Here is a 24,075-nt window from a genome sequence, read left to right on the forward strand (position 1 = left end):
GTTTGCACCTTTGTGACACATGCAGCTTTCTCTTCTAGCAACAGTTTCGTCCTCGAACACCCATTAGCTGACCCGGTAAACCTTAATAATAACCCTTTTGTTATTATTGTTAATATTGTAGCAATAGCACTTAAAAATGATTTCCTGGATAACAAAGCAGACAGTCCGTTCTCCTGCTCAATGGAGGAGCAGGAGGTGGGCGCCCCGATGTGAGTAAATGAACGTGTATGCCCACTAACAAGCTCGACAGGGTTGCATGTGAGGAATTGAATAAAAGTCGAGCCTTCAGCAGCATTATGACAGAAATATGATACATTTGGAACATGTCCTTTCGTTTGCTCATGATCATGAGCAAACAAATGGACAGAGGCAGAATGGATTATTTTTCAAAGGTTGTTTAAAAAGCTGGTTTAAACTTCCTGTTGATGTTTCCACGGCAAAAAAAACTGATCACTATTGAACTTTACTGTAACCGACAGGACCAGACGTGCTGTGCAAGGAGAGGGACAGAACTGTAAAAAGATTTACAGCCACCTTTCAAGCCTACAGGGAATGACTTTTAAATGCTTAAAAATAGATTTTGGGTGGAGTATCACTTTAAAATCCATCAAGTCAATTTAAGGCAGAGGCTGTGGAAACACTGGCTGATTTCACATTCTCCTCGGTAGCTCTGCTTTACTTTTAAGCAAAGGTTTAAGTTTTTAACTAATTTGTTCAAAGTGAGTCAAATTACCTGTATTCTTTTAGTGTGGCATTCTGCCCTAAACCTTTTGGCCCCATAAATGAATTCAATTCGTTATGTTAGAGTTAAGGATGCAAATAGAAACACCTTTGCTATGTGGATCACCACTGCTGACCTCCTTCCTGCCTTCATCTAGTTTTTTGGGTCACACGTCTATGAAAAGAAATTAGGACGCGTCTCCAGTAATAGTTTGTTTCTCACTTGTCCCATCTGTAAGAAGAGGAGCGCTGGATGAAGTATTTGCAGTTCTGTCCCAGCCTGACCCCTGGGAATAATTTGTTTATCCAACTCCACCACTGGATGAAACCAGAAATAACTTTTTAAAGCGGCCCTTGAAAGTCAGCCTTGAGCTCAGGAGACTTGAACTCTGGAAATAGATTAAAGGAACACTAGTAGTGTGTGAGAGGCAGCAATCTTGGCCTATTTTGTGAATTGGATGAAGGGTGTTTGCAATGTGAATGTCACACACTTCAGTATTGATCCCCCCCCCCCGAGACTGATGTATGCCTATATGTATTGACAGTTTCCTTGTCCACTTCAAGGGAACGTCCTAATTACACTTTTTAAATTAAAATGTCAAACACACAGCATAAAAACAAACACGTGTAACTTTCAAGATCCATTTATTTGAGTTGAAACAGTACTACAGAGGCATTGTGTTGAGTAGAAATACACCCGGATGGATGAATTAAGACATTTTACAGGATTTGAAGAACTTTTAATTTCTGACTCTTAAAAATACACGCCTGACCGCTGCTTTCACAATGAGATGATACCACTCGATTTCGTACAAACAATTCTATTTTTGTGTGCAGTACGACCCGAACACAACACACAGTCTAAAGCTGGCCAAAGCATGAACAGGGAGTATTTGGACAACAAATTAAATGGCTTGATCACCAATAAATACAAGTATAAAAACACATTGATAATAATTTTTATTATCAAAAAAAAAAAAAAAAAAAAAAAGTTCATGAAAGATACCAAAGGCACACAACTTAATCCACCTCGGCAGTCCAGGATCACCAACAGACAAAATAAAACTGTGGCAATAGCCATCAATAGTAATGAGCCTTAACGAAAATAATACTTAAATAACATAATAATACTAATTTATTATTATTGTCATAACAATATCCAGTCAAGTTTTCCTATGATTAGACTTACTGCTAACTAACAGATATGCACCACTTATTTCCAGTTTGGCAGAGTTAAAGTTTCATCAGCAGATTATTTCCTTTGCTTTATTTCCTTTTACTCCTGATGCATTTCGGACCTCCCAGACTTTGGTAGAGGTGCAAAATGCAATTTTCTTAGGGTCAGCTATTGATGCATCAGTACATAATCTTGCATTTTGACCCTATGCCAATTAATCGAGTTGTTTTTTTTTACTATTTGGAGGTTGCTAATGAACTACTTCTGAACTGAACTTCTCTAACCCACAGGTGTTGCAAAACAGATGGAAACTGAGACTACACCAACTTCTTCAGATTTGTCAAGAAATTATAATACTTCCAGGAAGGAAGTATTTTCTGCCATAACATAAAGCAATATAAAGTTTCTTATATTTTGGAAAATCAAAAACAGAAGCATAATGAAACAAAAATACTAACATAGTATAATTTTCTCACTGTAAATCCAGTTGACAATAAAATGCAATACAAAAGGCAAGAAAATGCAATATAATACGCAACAGGAATTGGAATCAATACCCAGGACCTTTGCTTCACACCAGAGGACCACTGCAAACATTCAACATGTGATCCATTTCCTCTGGGTAATTTACCGCATGGTTTTCCATCCACATCATTTCATATTTTGGATGATGTCAGTCACCGTTCTCCCACATTTTGCTGCTGTGGAAAAGTGTAACACACTTTCTATTGCCATGCAGGACACACAAATCACACACTGACTGACCCTCAAGACAAGCTGTATCAACAGCCCCCAGCATATCAAATAAAAACTCAAAAAGAAAATGAAAACAAACGTGATGTAAAGCCAACGTGGGGATGATTTCATTCACCGGTGGGGATTCCCAAGTCAAAGAAAAATCCACAGGACTCCCATTAGTCCCTGACCTATCCACTCCTCTGAATCATGCCAAACCTTCATTACAATTTTTGGTATTAAAAAAAAAAACTTTCCATCTACTCTTTCTACTCACTTTCTTTACTTTCACTAGTCTACATTACAATTCCTTCAAAACATAAATCTAACTCCTTGACCTTTCCAGTGTTTTACAGGAAAGTCCTCTCTAACCTCACCACTTTTCCAAGCATCACTCTTTCACACACGTTTCTTCTCCCTCTAGCTATAAATCTCTACACGCTGCCTCTCTCTTACTCTCAAATGAAAACAATAGCTGGCTAATTGTGCTTCGTTGACATAATGGACTAGTATACACAGCTGGAGGGCTGAGCGCGCACCGCAGATCCCACCTGTGCTGAGTCGGGCCGGAGCTGATAGAGATCTCTAGCACCAACACGTCTCCAGCCTTTGTCTGAGGAATTTGCTGTGTCATCAGCAACCTAAACAAACAATCTTACTTAGCTGTTTTGAAGCGCTTTGGGTAAAATATTAACAAGCCTGACAATAGGAACCACCTTGTCTTTGGTAAGGAAAAAAAAAAAAAAAAAAAGATTCTCTCACTAAGCAGTCGGTTTTATCAGGTAGCCCCGAAAATGTGAAACCTCCAAAGTTAAGAGAGCCAGGCGCATTCCAGGACTGTGAGATGGTGTCTGCCCCATCTCCCTTCACTAAATGCCCCACTAGGTGAGTCCCTCCAGACCTCTGGTGCTGCCAGCAAATCTGTGCTCAACCAAACCACCTAAACTGCTGACAAACTCAAGTATGGGCTTAAACACTGACAGAGAACACAGAGGAGGTCTCTCTGAGGCGGCCTGTGGGTCCTGGCATATCTGTGTGTGATTCTACATGTGGAAGGAGCGGGGATGAAGGAGAGGAGACTGTTTGATCTCACCTTTGAACCCCAAAACAAGTAAAGCTGGTCAGCTGTGCGCTGAAGGCCCTGGGTCTCTCCACATTCACAAACAACATTTAAAAAAAGCACAACTGGTGACAGGTTGGCCTGGCGTTTCCCTCCACTTTAAGGAAATGACATACATAATTTTTTTTTTTTATCATGAATCAAAAAAGGCACTTCCTACATATTCCCTAGTATCATACACATATATAGGACATACGCTTTTATGAAGGTATACTTGCCTGCGTGTTTTACAAGCGCAGACAGTTATATATGCTGAGTATATATATGTTTCTCATCACGGAGTAACATAATTATATATGTCAGTTCCACACAAAGAGTTGGAGACAAGGAGCTTTGGACTCTTCCAGTAACAGCCAGCGCCCACCAGTTTTGCACTTAAAACTAAAAAGCTACGAAAATATTAATAAATAATCAGCAATGTCAGTTATTTTTGGAACAAGACCCTGGTTTGTTTCTCTTTTTTTATATAGGAAGTAAAGATCACAAAAGCATGTGCTCTGTGTGAGTTTTAAGGTGCTTTTGTAAACTCAAACTCAAAATGGGTGGCGCACAAGGAGAGCCAACCAGTTTCTGGTTGCTGCGTTTGTGATTCTAACTTGCCTTTTTGCTGAATATGTAAACATGTTGAACACAGCAAAGTCTATGGGCGGGCCAAGAAAGCCGACTGGGTGGCATTCTCTTGTGCCAGCTCCTCTCTAACCCTAGCAGAAGTGCACACGTGTGTGTACATCTGTGTGTGTATGTATGTGTGAAAACATATCATTCCCATCAAGATTTCAGCCCCATTTGGAAAACCACCACTTCCCAAAAGGTGTATCCCAGTAACACACTGGTCGTTAATGCCACCTATAAACATCTGTACACACACATACGCACGCACACACAGTCATGCTCAATTCCCTCTGCTTCCTCTCTCTCTCTCTCTCTCTCTCTCTCTCTCTCTCTCTCTGCCACCCATCTGTTAGGTGAGGTTGCTGCTGATGTCCAGGGCTTGCTGGTACACCTGAGTCATGTCCTCCAGGTCCCCCAGCAAGGAGAAGCTGCCATTGTCCCCCGGGGAGCCTTTCGTTTTGGGGCCGCGGCTGAACTTGGGTCCCTGGAGCGCCGGGGCTGCCTGGAAGCCCTTGAAGTTGGCGAGCTGCAGCAGGTTTTCAGCCGAGGCGCAGGCCCTGATGTTTGGGCGGAGGTGGGGGGTGGAGGGATGCCACTCGGCCCCACTGAGGGAGCTGGGCGACAGGGACAGGACGGAGCTGTCCTCCCCGACTATGCTGGAGGGCCGACTCTGACTGCGGGACAGACCAGAGTCGGTTGAGGGATGAGGCTCACCGAGGACACCAGCCACCGCGGCTGCTGATGGAGGCCCGCTGTAGGTGGAGTACTTGCCGTTTCGCTTCAAGATGCCCTTTCTCCCCATCACTCTCTTTGTCGGGGAGGTGGCTAGCAGAGACATACTGGCACCCCCTAAAAGCTCGGAGGACTCGCTGCGCTCTGGCGAGGAGTAGTACCCTGATTCCCGCTGTTGGTTGTTCTTTAAGATGCCTTTCCTGGGCAGAGAGGGCACCATCTTTGCTGGCGAGCCTCCTCCCAGACTCAGCTCCTCTTCCTCTTGATCTGGACTTGAGGCTTCCTCTCCACCTTCGGCTTGTTGAGGCAGTGCTGCCTGGCCCAACTCCACTTCTTCAAGACTGGCAGACCGCTGCTCCCCAGTAACCCTGGTCTTCAAGATCCCCTTGGGTCTCTTCAGACCCGGCTTGTCCTCTGCTTCACAGTGGGCCTCCCCTGCTTCAACATTTTCCTTCTTGGACTTTTTGGGCCTCTGGCGCAGCAGCTGGGGCATGGCTGCAGCCTTGGCTCCAGAACCACGTGGCTCAGTGCGGTTCTGCCAGTCGATGAAGCGGGCCAGCATGGGCGAGCCGCCGTGGTCGCGTTGGGTCTCGCAGTCACACACACTGTTCTTCCAGCCCCAGTTTACCCACCAGTGGTTGGCTATGTCCTCTATTGTGGCCCGGCGCTCAGGGTTCACCATCAGCATCCAGCGGATCAGTCCTCGGGCATCTAGCAGGAAACAGAAGAAGAAGAATCTGTAAGCCGTCTCATACTGCAAAACACTTGGCATCTATTCACATTATACCCTATTACGAGAACTCAATGGAGAAGCGGAGAGTGAGTTTGACACTGAAAACACTTCTTGAGGCTGTCTAAATTCAAAGGCGCTGGAACTGGCCATCAGGGATTTTCATCAAATAACTGCAATTATCCAATTAAGAAGCTTTTAAAAATGACTAAAGTGCTTTTACATCCAAAGTATTAGTCACTAAATATGTTATATGTTATTTTTCCATTGTTCAGTGTAAACCACAATAATGCATCTTCAACAACACGGGGCAGTGATGAAATTCTTGTGTGATGAGTGTCGTTAGTCGAGTGTCATTCAGAACTCAATAATAAAAGGCATAAAAACACTTTTTGTTAAAATGAGTTTAAAATGGCTTATTTGCACCTAGTTCCTACAATATGATTGAGTTCTATTAGACTTCAGATTCATTAGAAATTAAACTGTTAATGCGTAACCAAAAGGAAACGAGTAGTATGACAGGTGTGGAGCTTCGGAGATATTATTGAGTTTCTTTATACTGTCTGGACCAAAAAAAGCATCGTACATAATGGATTGTGCAGATTCTCCTATATGTGTACATTGAGAGCACTCTGATCCATATTCCATTCAACAGTTAATGGACTTTCGAGTATTTTCTGGAACTTCCATAAAGCGAGTGCTGTACAATTTATAGACAGAAAGACGGGGGTCAATGGTTTCAGTTTATGACAAACGGTGTATCTCACTGACTATCTGCGGTACAGCTGAACTAGATTTTGTCAAGTACTGTTTAGGATACAGTTTTATAAAAGGCCACTGAGATCCAGTGTGTTTTCAGAGCATGAGAAAAAAACAAAGAGAAATACAAACAAAGGTTCTTGCAGTACCTGATGACTGAGCGGGCTCTTTGTACTCGCCGTTGCTAATCTGGCGAATGAGGTTCTTGTGGTCTCCACCATCAAATGGCATTGTCCCGTAGACCAGGGTATACAGCAGCACCCCAAGAGCCCAGCTGTCCACCTGGGGAAAGCAAAAAATATACAAGTTATAAACTAGTTCATTCAATCATACGTGGTACACACACTGGCGGCGGACCAATAAAACAAGACGTTTGAAGTGTGTTAGATTTGGTGTTCTGCAATGGAAATACAGTCTTCATGTTTTGATTGAATTAAAGTGAATGTTTCGGCTCTACTCGACGTCAGAGCAGACTTATGAGTTATACTTTTGAGTTAACCTTTGACATTAATAAGCACCACAATCACGTCTTCACACTAACGTCACACGAGAACATCTCTGTTAAGGAGCTAGTGTAGTGCAGTGATTCTCCGCCGCAGCCTTCACAGAAATTATGACAAATGCCGGTACGCTGGTGGGAAATGGCTTGTTTTCAATAAATCCTTTCCTCCAAACCCCCCCCCCCCCACTCTCTCCTGCTCTGCCAAGCAGAAGCAAGCACTTTTTTGACCACCAACCTAATGCAATGTGGCTTTCTAAGTAAGCGGTTACATAAGACTTTGTGTCCAGGGCATGAGGAGGTGCAGAGCCACGTGGGAAGTGGTGGGAGTGGAAGAGGGTAATGAGTCCAGCAGAGATGGCAGAGTCGTGATATCCTGGACCCTGATGACTCGCCGCAGACTCGCTGCCATTTATTCGTCAGCAGATGACCTGTCTCAGTGTGTGTGTGTGTGTGTGTGTGTGTGAGAGTGCGACAAAGAGGGAAATGTGATATGTGTGTGTGTGTACTGTGGTTAAGGGAGGATGCGATGTTCTGAGGAATGAACGTCCGATGGCGGTAGCTGAAGCTTTGAGACGTAGTCGAGGAAGAGGAAATCAGATAGGGCTGGTTAAAGAGCTAGTGTACTTCCTCTAAGGATCTGGACCCACTTCAAGAATGTCTCTCTCTCTTCTGTTGCTGTTGGTCCATTCCCGAGGGCCAGACAGGGCACGCACTATTGTTGTGTTCTAATTTCGTTGCCTGTGTTTGCTGTAATTTGTGGCCTCACCCCAACCGGGGGTTCTGTAATTTTGATTGCAATCGTACTGCTGTAGTTTTTAGCACTCTGGAGTAAATTATAGTGAATTACGCTAAATTGAATGGTTGGACTTGAATATCTAAAAATGCAAGTTTTTTCCCGTTTTGTTGCTTTGTTTTATGTAACTGATGCAATTTCAGAGACGACGCCCTTCAGAATGAGTCTGGAATTGCCAGATAAGTGGCTTTGGGGAGACATTTTCACTCTTTCTTTCACCAAAACTATTTGACTTTGACCATGAAGTCTTTGAGGCTGTGGAAGCTCATTCCGATCCCATTAGGATGAAGAGAAAGTGAGGAAAAACTATCCTCCAGTTCCTCACTTCAAAGGACCCAGACTTTGTGGGAAGGGGAGGACAGGGAAGGGATGCAGACAGTATCTGAGCTGACCCACTGCGGAGATGCAAGAGATGCCTCCCTCTGACTGGAGACTAACAGTAATCCCATCAAAGAAGCAGAAAATAAAGCCTATCCACCTCTTTGTGTATGGATGTGTGATATGTGATGATGATAATCACTAGTGAGATAATGATGAAAGCAATATAAGGTGAGCAATCTGGGAGGTTCAAACCAAATATAACAACCAGGGAGGACAACGATAATGATGGATGCATAAAAGGAAATCCTGTCCTGGAAATTAAGTTCACACAACTGAAACAGCTGGGGTTTTAGTCATTGTCACTGATCGCCGGGCCTCACCTCTGGGCCACGGTAAGGTCTCCCATTGACGATCTCCGGTGAAGCGTAGAGCGGGCTGCCGCAGAAGGTTTGCAGCAGCTTGTCCTTATGGTACAGGTTGGACAGCCCAAAATCAGCAATCTGTAGAAACAGGGGTACGTCTGAATTTTACCGTAGCCATGTAATTGTTTATCCCTCAAACAAGGATCTTTTGAGGTGGAGGATTTCAGTCACAGATCAAGGAGCAAACGTACCTTAATATTACAGTTTTCATCCAGTAGCACATTTTCCAGTTTCAGATCCCTGTGCACCACTCCATTCTGAAAGACAACGAGTAAAAAAAAAACACAGCGATGATTGATGCATCGGTCGATGCATTATTCACTAGAGATGGATCAGAGTGATAAACAGTCCATTGTATTAAGAGATGATTTACTCATACAAAGCGAGCTCGCAGCTCTCGGGGGAAATCAAGGCAGCCTGTTGGTCTAGTACTCTTTAATTGCTCTTGTCCCCTCTGGGGTCTTTATGCTGACATCTGCTGTGATTTTCTTTTCAAATTGACTCACATGTGTCACATAAACATGAGTCTGTAATTACCACCATGTATGAATTATGTTCTCACAACATCTAGGGATTAAAAAACAACTATACTGTTCATGTTAAGGCCTGGGTTTTAAAAAAAAAAGAAACCTTGGAATTAACATGTGGTATGCAGACAGACAGACAGACAGAACCCAGCTCAGATGGGGAGGAGTGACTTCACCAGTCACTCCACCCCCCCCGGGGCTGCGCTCTGCATGGCATCTCCCATTGGCTATTGCTTGGCAGGGAGCTCATGTTCACATGATCCTGATTGGCAGACACAAGGAAGAAATGGTTGTTTGCTTGTTGTGTCAGTGACTCACACCACCGCACCCGGTGGGAGGCTGTGCTTGGTGGTGATGAGTCATCATTCATGGCAGTCTGGGACTCTCCTATCTGAGGCTCATGACATCATCCCTATCTCCAGCTGGGTAGAGGATGACAAGAGGGGAGCCCATCCAAACAAGCCATGGCGACCTTGGGGTTTTGATGGGAGTTAGTGAGGTGTGGCTGCAGCTAAATCTCTGGGGGAAAAGCTTTGGGGGTATCTCGGGACATCCATCAGCGTGGTTCAACAGATGAGGACAGAATTAATGCCGGGTCTGTTTGGCGCACTGTAATCGGAGTGTAAGCCTGAATTAAAGTGGCCTGTGTTCCTTCTTCACTCAGAAAACAGATGACTCCCAAACACCAGCGCCAACAAAAGCACACTGTGTAGGGCCTGCCGATTAACTGGCTATAAGGCGTACGGTGGAGGTGCATGGTTAATGTTACAATAAGCATGCCGTGGCCTAGAAAACAAAGTCCGTATGTGTGTGAGAGAGCTAATGAGAGAAGGTGAACAAGAGACAGAATGTGCATGTTTTTTTTTCTTCTCTATGTGTAGTATGGTATGGGTTTTCTCACCTTGTGGCAGTGGTGCACGGCGGACACTATCTGTCTGAAGAAGTGTCGCGTCTCCCGCTCGCTCAGGCGCCGCCGCTCGCTGATGTAGTCATACAGCTCGCCCTTGCTGGCATACTCCATCACAATCACGATCTTGTCCTTGTTCTCAAACACTGAGAAATGATAAAACAATTGGAGTGCGTTAATATCTACTTTCAACGGCAAGCGAGGTGAGAGGACATCTTGTAAAGTCATTCCAAGTTAATTTGATCATATTAGAATCACAAATGGACATTGTTATGTAGAAAGCAGAATAAACCAGTTCACCCCCCTTTAGTTTTGGAGCAGGAATACAAATTCCAGAGGAGCACAATACATCTCTGCATTTCTCCCAGGGTTACATCACCCAAACCCCACCTAGTGTGTCTGGCTCCTTCACAACATAGCAAGGAGGGGCTGTTAACTCAATCAAGCCCACTCCTCAGAGACCAGAGCGAGTGGACAGCAGTGAAAACCGAGAAAAAGCAGAAACCAAATCAAGGAGACAGAAGGTTCACTTTGCAGACAGACGGTGCACTACAGTGTCAAGCGATGCCCTTGACACATAGCATCATGTCAACACATTTCACAACACACTCCCACATTCTCAACCACCATATGAGTGTCTATATCACATAAATGATTGTGCACGGCTATATTGTGGCAACACGGCGCGACTTTCCGTTCTCACGGCAGACCTGGGCTCATATCAGAAAAATGAATGCGCTACTCAATACGGTTAAGAGCATACCCTGCTTATTCTTAGAGAATTCAACTGTCTTGTGTATTTCTGTGTGTGAGTCATAATGAACGCCGAGCTAAATTCATTTAACTAATCTCGTATCTTTCTGTCTACGAGTTAAAGTCAAAGTACAACATAATTGAAAGGTCTTTTACGTTGACTGAGAGTAGCGCTCAAATTAAAAATGGCGACTTGTTGCCCATCTGGTGACCGGAGACAGTAATGTTATTACAGTTGTGTTACTGTAATGCCTTCCTATCCCACTGCAGTCACCAAACATATCATTCTGTGTCAGTATTTAGCCTTCTAGTGTATAATTTCAACTTGGCAACATACTTCTCTTCCAGCGCCTTGGCATGAAGGGAATGAAAATGGTTAGGCGGGGAGAGAAGGACAGAGAGAAAGGCCGAGGGAATGCCGAGGAGATGACAACAACACAGTCAGTCGTGTTGCAACCGTATTGTGTGGGTTGATTTTCCCACACAGCAGGGTCACCGGGGGTGAGGGCCTCTGCTTTCTGCACCCTTGAGTGAGCACCTTCATAGTTTGTCACACTACTTTCCTCAAACCCCCCCACCCCCACCCAATCTCAGGGTCCTTTTAAAGATATAATCCTCTACAAAAACACACAGTTGCTGAGTGATGGTAATGCTCTCTGATTGGGACTGTCTGGCCGCTCGGGGAGTAGCAGACGGGATGTAAGCCAAGCACCTGGGAGGGCAGAGCAGAAGCAGCCCTCTGACTGGTGGACGGAGCGGTGACTTGGACTAACATTCGTGGTGAGCCGTGGTGGGGTTGTGCTTCGAGAGCCGATACTCAGCTTGCACTCGCATTTACCTTTGACCCCTTGGCGGTGAAGTAATCACCTGGCTTACATAACTCGGGTTTGTTACAGCCCGTTGGGCACGCCAGCCACCACTACAGCCTCGCTGTCACTCACCAGGCTTTGTTCACAGGTCGAGCCCTCAGATCTGACTTATTAGCACCTATTGTCCCATTATCTTCACTGATGATAGACGATGTTGCAAGCTTGCAAAAGGGACCAGAAGATTACTATTACAAAGTGTAACACAGAGGAGGAGTGGAGTAGTATTAATGCAAACAATAAATAAGCAAGCATTGAAAACTTCAAACGTTTTGATTAAGGCGTTAACATTAACTCAACAAGCTATTTATTGAATTGTTTATTTTTTAATGAACTTAGCTACCATGACAAAAGACCTTCAGAGTTTAAATTACTATCCAGGCTTATGTCACTTTTAGAGAATGCAGTATAATAAATACAATGAAACTTCACTCACAGCATGTGTGTGTCTGTTCAAAATGTATACCTCCTCCGTATTTCCCTTTCCCTCCTTAAAGGAATAGTTTGACATTTTATGAAATACACTTAATCGCTTTCCTGCTGAGATTTAGATGAGGTGATCAATACCACTATTATCTGTACGGTAAATATACATCTTGCTACTAACATGTTAGTTCGTTGGATGTATTTTTGCATTTACAGCATTCTTTGTGGTTGACTATTTGTCTTAAATGGTGGGCGCTAGCCTGAGGAGCGAAGAGCAAAATCTGCTTTTAAATGCCCAGCACCGCATGCTGATGGATGCAGAATGTGAGGGAGTGGTAAAGAATCAATCTTCACAAACACATCTGGTTCAGCTTTGCTTCACACAAGGCAGTTAGCAGGGGCTGTTGAAGAGGGTGTTGCCGGATACACAAATCGCGGGGCCTCCTATATGTCTCTAAAGCAAGGCTGGGTGGAGGCCAGGCCACAACAGTAAACGGTGGGTTTGAAGAGAAACAACAAAGAGCGAGAGCATTGAGTCTGGTCGGGTTTGTTGGTGCAGTAGGCTGCTGATAAAGGAACACAGCACACAGAGGAACACCACACGTTTATAAAAATTGGGTGTTCTTTTAATCATTCTCCCACAAAACACATACAACTTGGCTGCACTTCGGCCCGCCAGCTGACTGCTGGCACGTTCCCATGACAAATAGTTATGTTTGTCGTATATTCACTTAGCCGATAACGACCTGGGGACTTTGACACGGAACAAAGGACAGTGGGTAAGCCAGCTTGGGCAGTGGCACACAACCGGCTGCCATTGTGCCAGAGCAGCTATCCTGAAAAGGCCATAGAAACCGTTGCTTTGTTGACACAGGCATTAAAAAAAATAAGTCACAAGTCACAAATCACATGAAACCGACTCACACCGCAGCGCCTTGTGACTTTAATTGCCTGCACATACACCCAGACTACATTATAAGAGATGATTGAATGCCGTATGTTGACAGAATTCAATGGGAATTGTTCAAACTTTACACTCACCATTAATCCTAATCTATGTTTTCTTCCAGTGAAGTTAAGGTCATCCAAAGGGGCTCGTATTTAAAGAAGGAGCCGTTTGAGCCTGACTTGAAGGCTTTGATATTTAGAGAGAGTTGCTTCCTGTGGTAGATATATGCTGATGTTGCTCCAGGGAAGGCTTAAGGTCTTTCCTCCCTCTGCATAGCACTGTCAGACAGGGTGCATGCCTGGGTGACTAAGGTCAATTCAGTATCTCCCTTGACATACACACAGGCTCATACATAGACACACAAAGACGTATGCAAACACACATATGTGCAAACGCACACACACACACACACACACACACACACACACACACACACACACACACACACACAAGTACAGTCTGGCTCCCAGCTGCAGTTGTCTCTAAGTATCAGCAGATGTCTGGCCCTGAGATCAAGACCAGAAAAGACAAGAGATGAGACCTCTTAGATGTGGGAGAGGCAATCCCTTAGAATACCACCCTTCTTACACACACAAACTTTCAACGCACACGTGCACACACACCCACTCAAGAGAGATCCAGGCGCACACCGTGAAAGCCATCCAGACTTTTACGGGCCCGGGCAGCCAGACAGAGCAGATGAGATGAAAAACATCCCAGAGCTGTAGTCCAGGTCTTATTATGACATCTGCATGTCATAACATGACAATCCAGCAGCTCGGCCACAAATGCTGAATGAGTTGAGGGAGGGGGGGGTTTTGGACATGTGTGTGTTTGTTCATGCGCGTTCAAGGCAAACGGGCGTCTGTGATTTGTGGTGTGTCTTTGCAGGAATGCAGCAAGCCCTCACCTTCATATATAGAGATGATGTGTGGGTGGCGGAGGGATGACATGATCTCAATCTCTCGACGGATGTGAACCATGTCCTGCTCGTCCTTGATCTTCTCCTTCCGAATTGACTTGATAGCCACCTGGAAACAGAGGACAGGGGACGCTTTGATCAGCTGACTTATAGCGTAACATAACATTTAGATTTCGCAGTAACAGAGAGCTTGGGTGCCGCACATTTTCCTTTTTGTCCACTTAAACTGATTACATAACTATATTGATTTAATTTGGAGCGGGAAAATAAGACTAAAGCACATTTATGGAACATTCACTATCTTATCAGTGCACTTTAAAATGGACATGGCTCACACAGATTACATACTGCACACCATGTGACGTCTGTCTGACTCAGTAAAAACATGTGAGCCAACTCAGTATGTACTGTACTGCTACATATCTGTCCTTAATACTCCCAGCCAGATGAGTCAAACAAGGTAGGAGGTGTCATCTCAGTCTCACACTGTGTAATTTACTCCGCCTCTTTTCTGTATGAAGCAAAATGAAGGTTAAAAACAACCTGACATGTGATGCCATAATGGAGGCTTGCTTTGTCCTCTTTCAGGGCCTGGGCCTACATTTAACCAGGTATTAGTCAGAGCCTGGGCCGCGTCACTGATCTGGACCCCCGACCCCGTCTCCAACAGAGAGATCAGAAGTCAGATTCACAAGGTTGCAGGAAACAGCTGAGGACAACGAGTATCATGAAAAGGAGGTAAGGTAGTTGTTAAATGTTCATGGTCCCTGGAGGAAGGCTGGGAGGCATGGAGGTCAAGAGAGCTCCTCCATAAATCATCAGACGTCAGTATTAACCTACACAGTCGTGCTTCCTCCCCCGTCAAAAAGTCCTTGAGAAGACACTACATCACTACCCGGTCTTCTTATTTTTAGTCACTCTGATTAACAACAGCTAATGGCCTACTTTTAAAATAGCCTAAAAAGCTGGCCTGCTGGGAGTTTTATGGAGGAATCGGGAGAATGGGCAGGGGTTGAGGAAGTGATTCAGTCTACTTGCCTTGCCAATGGGCCTGCTACATGAGGTTCAACAGTAAACAACTACACTTGATTTGACGATTTTTCACTGCCATGGCAATGCCACCGGGGTAAGAGTCGGCTGCAACTGGATGCATTCAAACCTCCGGCCTGTGTCCTCCTTAAATGAGAGGTTAGGGGCCTTTTTCCAAAGAAGCTATTCAAGAGTACACAGTCTAGCATATGTCACTATAATTGTAGCCTAAACATTCTGGATTGAGTCCTGAGTTTGCTTTGATCAGGCCTCTATAGAGTCTGTTAGCTCTGAATTCTGTTAGTTTAAACTTTTGTCCTTTCCTAGCGAAGCGGTGGTATTCTGAGGAGCCCAGCTTTATTCCATTCAGCAGAAACCACAGGCAGTAGCGAGTGCCAAGCTAATTACCGTGTACATCAATAAAAATAACCCCAAACCGGAATGGTTCCCTTCCAGAGCATGCCTTGATTACATAGAATTTAAAGAAATGATACCATAATAAACAAAATGGGGTCCAGGGGGTCCACACGCTGTGTCCATAATTGGGAAAAGTTGTTTGTGTCTTAACACTGATGTTTTTCTTTACCTCATCAGATTCATCAACATTTTATCACCGATTCCCAAAACGTAAGTAACATTTTTGACTTTGGTGTTTAACAGTGAGGCAGAATGTGAGTCACCTTCCTGGATTTAATGTCGGAACTAATTCAGGAATTCATTAATTTGGGCAACAACAAGAAATTACCTCCAAAAGTTACTTGCAAAGGCAAGAAAACTTCCTCTACAAAAACTGCTGCCTAAAACCAAAACATTTTTTCCCCCCAAAAAGGGTAGTAATCAATCTTTAACAGCCATGATCTTGATTCCACACTGCATGTTAACTCATTGAACGAGCCAGCTCTCCCACATTGGGCTTGAGACAAAGCCATGCATCTCTGGTGTATCTCCTCATGTTCCCCTGCCCTGACCCCGATGTGGATCGTTAAACAGGACTTCAGATCAGCCACTTGCCAGCTGGCCAGGCTGGCTGACACAGCTACGCTTGTCCTTAAGTGGATCCCTATTACTGTCACTCACAGTAAACAGGCGCTGCACTGCTGCCCACGCCGGCCCCTGCCAGGTATGGGGCCGGGCCTCGTCTGCCCCCTCCCCTCCCCTCCCCTCCTTGTCTACAACAGAGCTGTTTGAAGTGAAAGTCCATGTTTCGCTTCGGTAGAGCCTGACATCTTCCTGTGCTTTCTCAGGCCATTAAAATAGATGAAGTATTCATCACAAGCTCACCCTTCTCTGCGCTCTCTAAAGATCACGATCATCTGTTGTGTTGCAAGTGTGTGTGGTGTGTGTGTGTGTGTGTGTGTGTGTGTGTGTGTCTGAGTCAGAGTTAGGGGGAGACAGGGAGAGTGAGTGGGAGGGAAGAGACCCGTCACTTTTCCAGAGAACTATATTCTCAAACACAGCCAGGAATCATAATACCTCATCAATGGCACTACATATAGCAGAGGAATGTCAGTGTCCCCCCCCCCCCCCCCCTCGCGTACCTCTCCAGTGAATCCATTGTTAGGGAATGATGTAATCTGGTGCTTTAAGCTCGTATTGATATAACTCTCTAACCCCTTTAACTGAGGCTGTCCCTGTCTTGTTATGGTGGTGGGCTTCCCTGTGTCTCTGTGCAAACTGCCCACCCCCTCCGGTGTGTGATGGATCCCCCCCCCCCCATACAGGATATTAACTGTCCCCTTAAATCTCATTTCCTGCTGTGGATGGCCTTTCAAGTGTCACAGCCCATTTTAGGCCCGGCTGTCACCACAATCTTTTAACTATAGTCACCTAGATGGCAAATACTACATTAAGACACACAGTGTCGTCCTCTCACAGGTACACAAACATGACACACATCTTCTAAAGCAGAGGTTCTCTTTTTTTGGACCCACTGTCAGAGTGCCACGGAACACTGCGGGACCCCGAACCCCACACTGAGAACCGCTGTTCTAGAGGCTCGTGCACACGTCACATATCCCCACTATGATCTCTATGATCAATTGCACTCCTCCATATAATGTTGGGTTTCCACTGAGCTGCCAAACCCTACGACATATGGCTTTGCAGATTAAAGCAGACAGTCACTCAGTTCCACTTTCGCTGACACACTAAATGTGCCCACATCTAATCAATCTTCCCCAAGTGCCTTCAGCTCATTCCACACATGTGGATACAAACAGTCAGTCGCACACAAAACGTTCTCGGTCCGTCTGCTCGACTCATTTGGTTTGAGGAAAGGAACCAGGAAAAGGCACAGGGGGTAGTCGAGATGATTGCATAACAGTCTCACCGCACGGCTGTCTCTGCCATACGGACACAAGGGACTAACCTTGAGTCAGAGGCCAAGTAAACTCCAGCAACGCAGCGGCAGACACACGTGGCCCGTGAGGCAGCCGGCAGTCATGCTCTGCTGGTGCTCCATGAGCAGAGGCGTTGATTCTCAAAGGACTTCCCCTAAGATATACAAACTCCCACGTGAAACACAGTGGTGCAAGGAAGTCCTATACTTTACTGAGATACTATTTAAAGTCTAAATGCTACGCTCGGGAGACTGCAGCAGATTACAGGAGAGTGAAAAGGCATTGGGTCAGTGAGTTTTGACCTACAAAGGGTTATTTGTATACTGACAGGTGTTTCTATTATTTTGCCCACCCCATTTCTATCAGTGAGGGTAGGCTCAGTGACAGAAACACCTGTCTGTGTAAGGCAATACAGATTAATAGCACCACGAACAACAGCCTCCAAAATAACCATGACAGTGATTCAATGCCTCTCTAAATATGAACATTATAACACTTATGAAGGTAGGATTCTGGTTAGGGGGCGTTGAACTTAATGTAAACATTAATACCAGCATGGTTTTAGAAACACTACAAAAGCACACAGATGAAGAATCTAGTGTGAGTGTCTGTCAAACACTGTTAATCGTTAAAACAATACATTTCAGAAGCCTAACAATTTCAGCCAATTTCACTTATCTCGTTGAAACAATATCTCAAGCTCAGATTGTCAAAATAATTTATTCTGACCAGTCAAATAGTCACTATAAGTATTGTGCAACTTTACAGTGAAAGCGAAATACTTCCCATTAGAGCTGCTGCCATGGCAATAATAAATAGGAAAACATACCGGAGAAGGGACAAGGAGCCAAGTGGGACAGGCCAAGTGAGAGTAGCCCCTACCGAAGGGTTTATGGCTCCCTTATCAAGTATGCAGCAGCTATGAAACCATTGGGGGGGGGGGGGGGGGGGGGGACATTGTTGACCTATGAGTCTCCTCCTGGCTTTCTCTGCTCATGGAAAGCACCTCACATCCTGCCAGAACGGGCACAGGGGTCAAATTTTGCCACAGGGGGAAATAAAATAATATTTGGAAACATGGGCTGGCCAGTACATTACAGCGAATGGTGGGCACAGAAAGCAATATATATATATATATATATATATATATATATATATAGAGAGAGAGAGAGAGAGAGAGAGAGAGAGAGAGAGAGAGAGAGAGAGAGAGAGAGAGAGGGGGGGGGGGGGGAGAGAGCGAGAGAGAGAGATTGTACATAAAGAAACAGAAAGTGTTGGACTGACTCATGCAAACACTCTCCCAGCAAAATACAAACAAAACCGAAAGGATGTGTCTAAAACACTGAACAAAAACAAATGTGAGCAAGCCCTAGTAGTATCTCTGGGGGACTGTTGGCTGTTTTCCATGATGTTTACAGTCTGAGACCCCTGAGTCGCGTCAGTCAGTCAGTAGCCGGATTTGCACTCAGGCATCCGGTCGTGAGGCCCCGCATAGGACATGGCGTGTGCAGCCACAACTCCCTGGACCCATGGGCCCTTTTGAGCAGAGGGGGAATTCCCAGGGGGGCAGGACATGCACACGCCTATGAGAGCAACAAAGCACTTATTTTAGGAGCAATGTTTTTTTTTGTCTGTAGTGGCTACAGCATGTACAACAAGCGCCTGGGCGAAGTAAAAGCATCATGACAGATGTTTACAGCTGCTCAAAGCGCCTCTTAAGTGACTCACCTCTCTGCCGGAGCGTCGCTCGATAGCCTTCTTCACTTTGCCGTAGGTGCCTCTTCCCAGCGTCTCCAGCAGCTCGTAGCGGTGTTTCAAATTGTGCTTGTGGTGGTGCTTCTTCACGCCCGAGTTTCTCCGTCCATCACCGCTCGCCGGGGTCTCTTCGGCCGAGCTGCCGGCAGGCGGGGATGGAGCTGGAGGTGGAGGGGAGAGGTCACCTCCCGCCGGTTTGCCCGCTGAGGTTTGGCCCCTCTGGGCCTGGGGACGGGCTGCCCCCCGGTGGGGCGATAAATAAGCGGTTTCCATCTCACTAGGGAAGTGTTTAAACAACCTCCCCACTGTTAAATATTTCAAACTACCTACCTAAAGTAAATTGATAATATAATACTTAAAAAGGTCTAATAATAGTAATAATAAATAAATAAATTACAAGGAATAACGCGTAGCCTACTAGTCATAGCCTATTATTAAATGTGGAAACTGACATTTCCAGATTGTCTGGGTTGATCAATAGGCTTTGATCAAAGTGATTTCCTCCTCCTACATATTCATGTTATTATCGCTTTATCCTAATCAATCTACTAATGAATTAATCGCACCAGTCTATAAGGACATTATCGGTACATAATTACATGATACATAGTCCTGTATCACAGGATAAAAAATAATTATAGTGCCAATATGTAATAAAATATGTTTTCAGATTTCGACAGCAGGCAGCATGCCGGAAGCTGAATACACGTTGGATTCAAATATGTTATATATATATAAATATATATATATAAATATATATAAATATATATATATATATATATTATATATATATATATAATATATATTGGCTATAATGTATGTGCAAGCTCTATCCCAATAAAATAATAATAAAAAACCCGACTAATTCAATGGGTCTGATCTCACTCCTCGGTCGACTTGCATGATCTAGCTGTGTATAACTGTGGCTCGTTCACCTTATCTGTCGTCCTAAACGCTGCCAACATCACCGACTCACATCTGAAAGGCGAGAAAGCTGCGACGAAACCGGCGTTTTGGATGAAGATGACCCTCATTTTTGCCGACGGCCCAGGTAACGGCTCCTCATTCATCTGGGCTCTGTCTATTGTGCGACTGCATGCTCCGTGCAGTGGTCGACGGCGGTAGAGGTGCGCTGTGATCGGACACTATCTCAAGCTGAGACGTTTTGGATATTGCCATGGTCGTTTTGCTGCTCCCCTGCTTCTTCTTCTTCTTCTTCTTCGTGTGCCTTTCTTCTTGCTTCTCCTTTTTCTTTCTCTATCCTCAACGTGAGAGGCTGTGGATAAGACTTGCGAGAGGATCCGAGACCGGAGGCGGGGTTTACGCAGACCTCCTCCTCCTCCTCCTTCCCTGTCTCTCCTCTTGCCTTCCCTCTTTGTGCTCTCTCTTCCCCTCTCACATCTCTGATATGAATTCAGGGGCGTAGCTGGGAATCATGTGGACACGAGGTGACCCCCCTGCACTGTATTATACCCACTGGCATCCATCAATAACCAATAACATCTAATTAATACATATCTGATTATTAGCCCATACCTCAACCAAGAATATCATTTTTATTTTCCATTTGTTTGATGATTAATCTCCAAGAGACACATTCCCATTCTCAAAGGAATAGTTTGACTTCTGCTTTCTTGTTGAGACCAGGTGGCAACCTTCCAGGACTGTTAAGCCAACATGGAAGTGTCTTAAACTGGCATTCTTTCTAATGGCCAGCAGGGAGCGACTCCATTGGTCACAAATAGAAGTCCAATTGTATAGAAGTCTGTGAGAAAATGACCCTACTTCTCACTTAAATTGTTACCTCATTAAACATTGTAAACATGAGTTTATGATCTCAATCGCTAGTTTCACGTCTTCTTCAATTTGTTTAATTATGGTCCAATTCAGATTCAAATTGACAATAAAGCAGGGTATGCGTTAGGGCGTGGCCAACTTGTGATTGACAGGTTAATATCAAAGCATTGTCTGGTCTGAGTGTTGTCTGTGTTTTTGTCTTACAACTTTAACCCTTTCACAGTGTGGCGATGAAAGTTATTGTAACCGTTTTTGTTCATCTAAAATGTCTTATTCAGCGTTCTGTTGTACTGAGCTCCAGCCTCTCGTGTCACTTCTGGTTGCAAAAAACAAAATGCAGAATTTGAGGCTTCAAAACGGCAGCCCGAAACCAGAGGGTGACGTCTTCTTATATGCAGTCCATGGCTGAGATGATAAGATCAATGCCACTCTCATTTCTCACTCTCGCGAGACTCGCTGACTCGTCAACTTATTCTACAGGTCAACCTAGAATAAAGTAGAATACACCAACACTTATAGACAATTTTTAATGAAATAGAAATTGTCTAACTTGAATGCCTATTATTTAGCTTTCAACAAAAAGACAATGCTAAAAGGCTTCTTAAATGGAGTGGAGTGCTGAATGTTGAATGTAGAAAAGTGAGAACATTTAATATGCTGACTAGTGCACAACAAGGAGCACTTAATAATGGCATGAACAACACAAAAAGATGAATGCAATAACAGAAACTCACGAGTATCAAACACATAATGACAGACTTAACACATTTAACTGCAATTTACACTGTTTGAATATTCTTCAATGTTACACACATTGACAGAATTGTGTATAGAATTTGTGTATAACTCAAAATGCAACCAATTGTTAATTTTTGGTGCAGATCCATATGTAGAAGATTTTTCCTTTTACATGTTTTAAAGGATATCTTAACATTGAGAGATGTAGCATTTCTGAACACTTTAGCTTTTAGGAGCTACTTCACACTCTCATATGAAAAATAAATATTTTACACATTCCTCATTATTGTCTGTTTCTTTCGGTTCAAATCGGGATCTTTAGGATCAAAACAACAGAAGGGTTGTGCACCCTTGGTGAAGGTGTGTGGTCGCTGACATCTCTAGTTGATAATACAGGATTTGGCAAATACTGCATTGTTATAGGCATAACTGCATACTGATCTTCAGAAAAATTACATATCTGCTTCTTGTCCCAAACAACAGCTGCTGTATAACATTTCAAAGAAACTTTGCCTGCAGTTTTGTCAATTCTAACGGAGGAAAACTCAAAGCACTGTGAAACTAAATTCTAAAACATTTGAAATATACACTCTTTAGGTATGTAATGTTATACTGAACTGTTCATTCCGATATAATGAACAACAGACCATCATATATTGGCTCTGTGTGCCATTGCAATGTTCCTACACTTCCCCTGTGTTTTATATACAGTCATCGTGCCAAATGAATTCCTATTTGCATCTGGTTTCCATACTGAGAGAGAATGGAGACGGATCTCAGGAAGGGATAATCTAATTAATCCCATTTTTCATGTGGGCTGCGCTATACACTACGGCCCATTGTAAACAAACAATTTGCTCATTACCTGAACAAACAAAATGTGTTTGATGGATCTTTAACCAGAGAAGAACCTTTCCCAATACTTCTATGAGGATGTATTCTGTGTATACGGTACTTTTTTTGAGCTTACAATACCTTTCTCTACCTATAGGGCTTTTCACATTTTAAGGTAGGCTACTAAATAATATCCTGATAGAGTAATATTCTGAGTAATATAATTTGGTAATAACATGTCACTTTCCTGTAATATATAGGACTAATATAAATTGTTGAGGGGGGAAAAAGCATATATGTTGAATAAAATAAGTACGTTTGAAGAGATGCTTCTCTAATGACATGTTTTAGCAACTATAAAAAAAACACATTTTGAATAGATGTTATCATGTGAAAATATTTAGTTTATTAGTTTAGTTTATTGTCTCAGTTTTATATCATTTCAAATTACTGTAAACATTTTACATGCTTATTCTTTGCAATATTGTCTATAAGCTCTTCTTTATATAATTTACAGGCACCCTGAGAAGACACCCTGCTGTGTTTAAGCTCTGTCCAACAATCACATTGTGTTGACTGTGTTGGTGCTTGTTTATATGCTTGTGTATTTCAGCAGCTAATTACAGAGGGGAAGTCTAGGCTCATGTCTATCACTTTCTGATTAAGGAGGGAATCTGTTTTTTCCCCTATGGCCCTGAGAATGGCCGGCATCATTTCTGAGCACTCGTACCGTTTGTTGTCATTAAACAGGGTAAGTAGAGTGTCCAGTTATAGCAACACAGACTCTGAGATTAGTATGTGATCTGATTCCTCCCTTCGGCCTCATTTGCACTCTGCAGCAAAGACGACAGGAGCGGTGGTGCAAAGAGTGCCGATACTGCCCTCTTGTGGTGAATGTAGAGTCACATCAACGTGAAGAAGAAGAAGAAGAAGAAGAAGAAGAAGAAGAAGAAGAAGAAGAAGAAGAAGAAGAAGAAGAAGAAGAAGAAAAGGAACTCATGCTCATGAAACTATATGATTCTAGGCAGCAACCGTGGAAACCATTTAAATGGGTCGTGTATGAAGTTGTAATGTTAATGTGCTATCACTTGCCACAGTTTCCTGACGGCACATCATTTTAAAGCACCGACATAAAAATGCTTTTTGGGAACAGCTGTAAATCAACATAACTGCTCTGCCATACAGACCGTATCAGTGTTTTTGAATGTTTTACTACTTTTTTTGCAAGTCCATTAAATACAATCATTCACACACCTCACTTGAAAGCTGAGCATTTTCCAACACATACCATTTTTTTTAGATAAAACTTTTACAGTCGATTTTTTTTTAACCCATTTTATATGGCAGTGTGAAAACTGCTTGCATGGGACAGATCACAGAATCAGAATCAGAATCAGCTTTATTGGCCATGTTTGCCTACGCATAAGGAATTTGACTTTTTTTTCATGCTCTCCACATACATACACAGAATTTACAAATAAACAGGAAAACATTAAAAATATATAAAAAATAAAAAACAAGGTAATCAAAAAAAAGTAGAACAGATGTAAGCATAAACATTTAACGACTATGTACAATATAAATATACACCCAAAAGTATAAATATATAT

The 24,075-nt window shown here is 43.6% G+C and overlaps 1 protein-coding gene across 2 annotated transcripts; it reads right to left on the reverse strand.

Annotated features, from left to right (window-relative positions):
• Positions 1 to 1,348: 1,348 nt before the first annotated feature.
• Positions 1,349 to 20,457, reverse strand: nuak1b (NUAK family, SNF1-like kinase, 1b). 2 transcript variants are annotated; one of them, XM_068722818.1, is made up of 8 exons: positions 20,073 to 20,457; positions 19,070 to 19,373; positions 13,962 to 14,082; positions 10,052 to 10,203; positions 8,815 to 8,880; positions 8,582 to 8,701; positions 6,735 to 6,867; positions 1,349 to 5,807 (listed from the first exon to the last, which is right to left on the reverse strand). In XM_068722818.1, exons 2-8 carry the CDS (start codon positions 19,367 to 19,369, stop codon positions 4,714 to 4,716), a joined length of 1,986 nt encoding a protein of 661 aa, XP_068578919.1. In that variant the 5' UTR covers positions 19,370 to 19,373; positions 20,073 to 20,457; the 3' UTR covers positions 1,349 to 4,713. The 2 variants fall into 2 exon arrangements, with proteins under 2 accessions (XP_068578919.1, XP_068578918.1); XM_068722817.1 differs by lacking the exon at positions 20,073 to 20,457 and having other exon boundaries at positions 19,070 to 19,975.
• Positions 20,458 to 24,075: the final 3,618 nt, after the last annotated feature.

This window comes from Cebidichthys violaceus, unplaced genomic scaffold (genome assembly GCF_023349555.1).
Source record: "Cebidichthys violaceus isolate CVI_PGR_0920_01 unplaced genomic scaffold, fCebVio1.0.p SCAF_3, whole genome shotgun sequence".
Lineage (NCBI taxonomy): Eukaryota > Metazoa > Chordata > Actinopteri > Perciformes > Stichaeidae > Cebidichthys > Cebidichthys violaceus.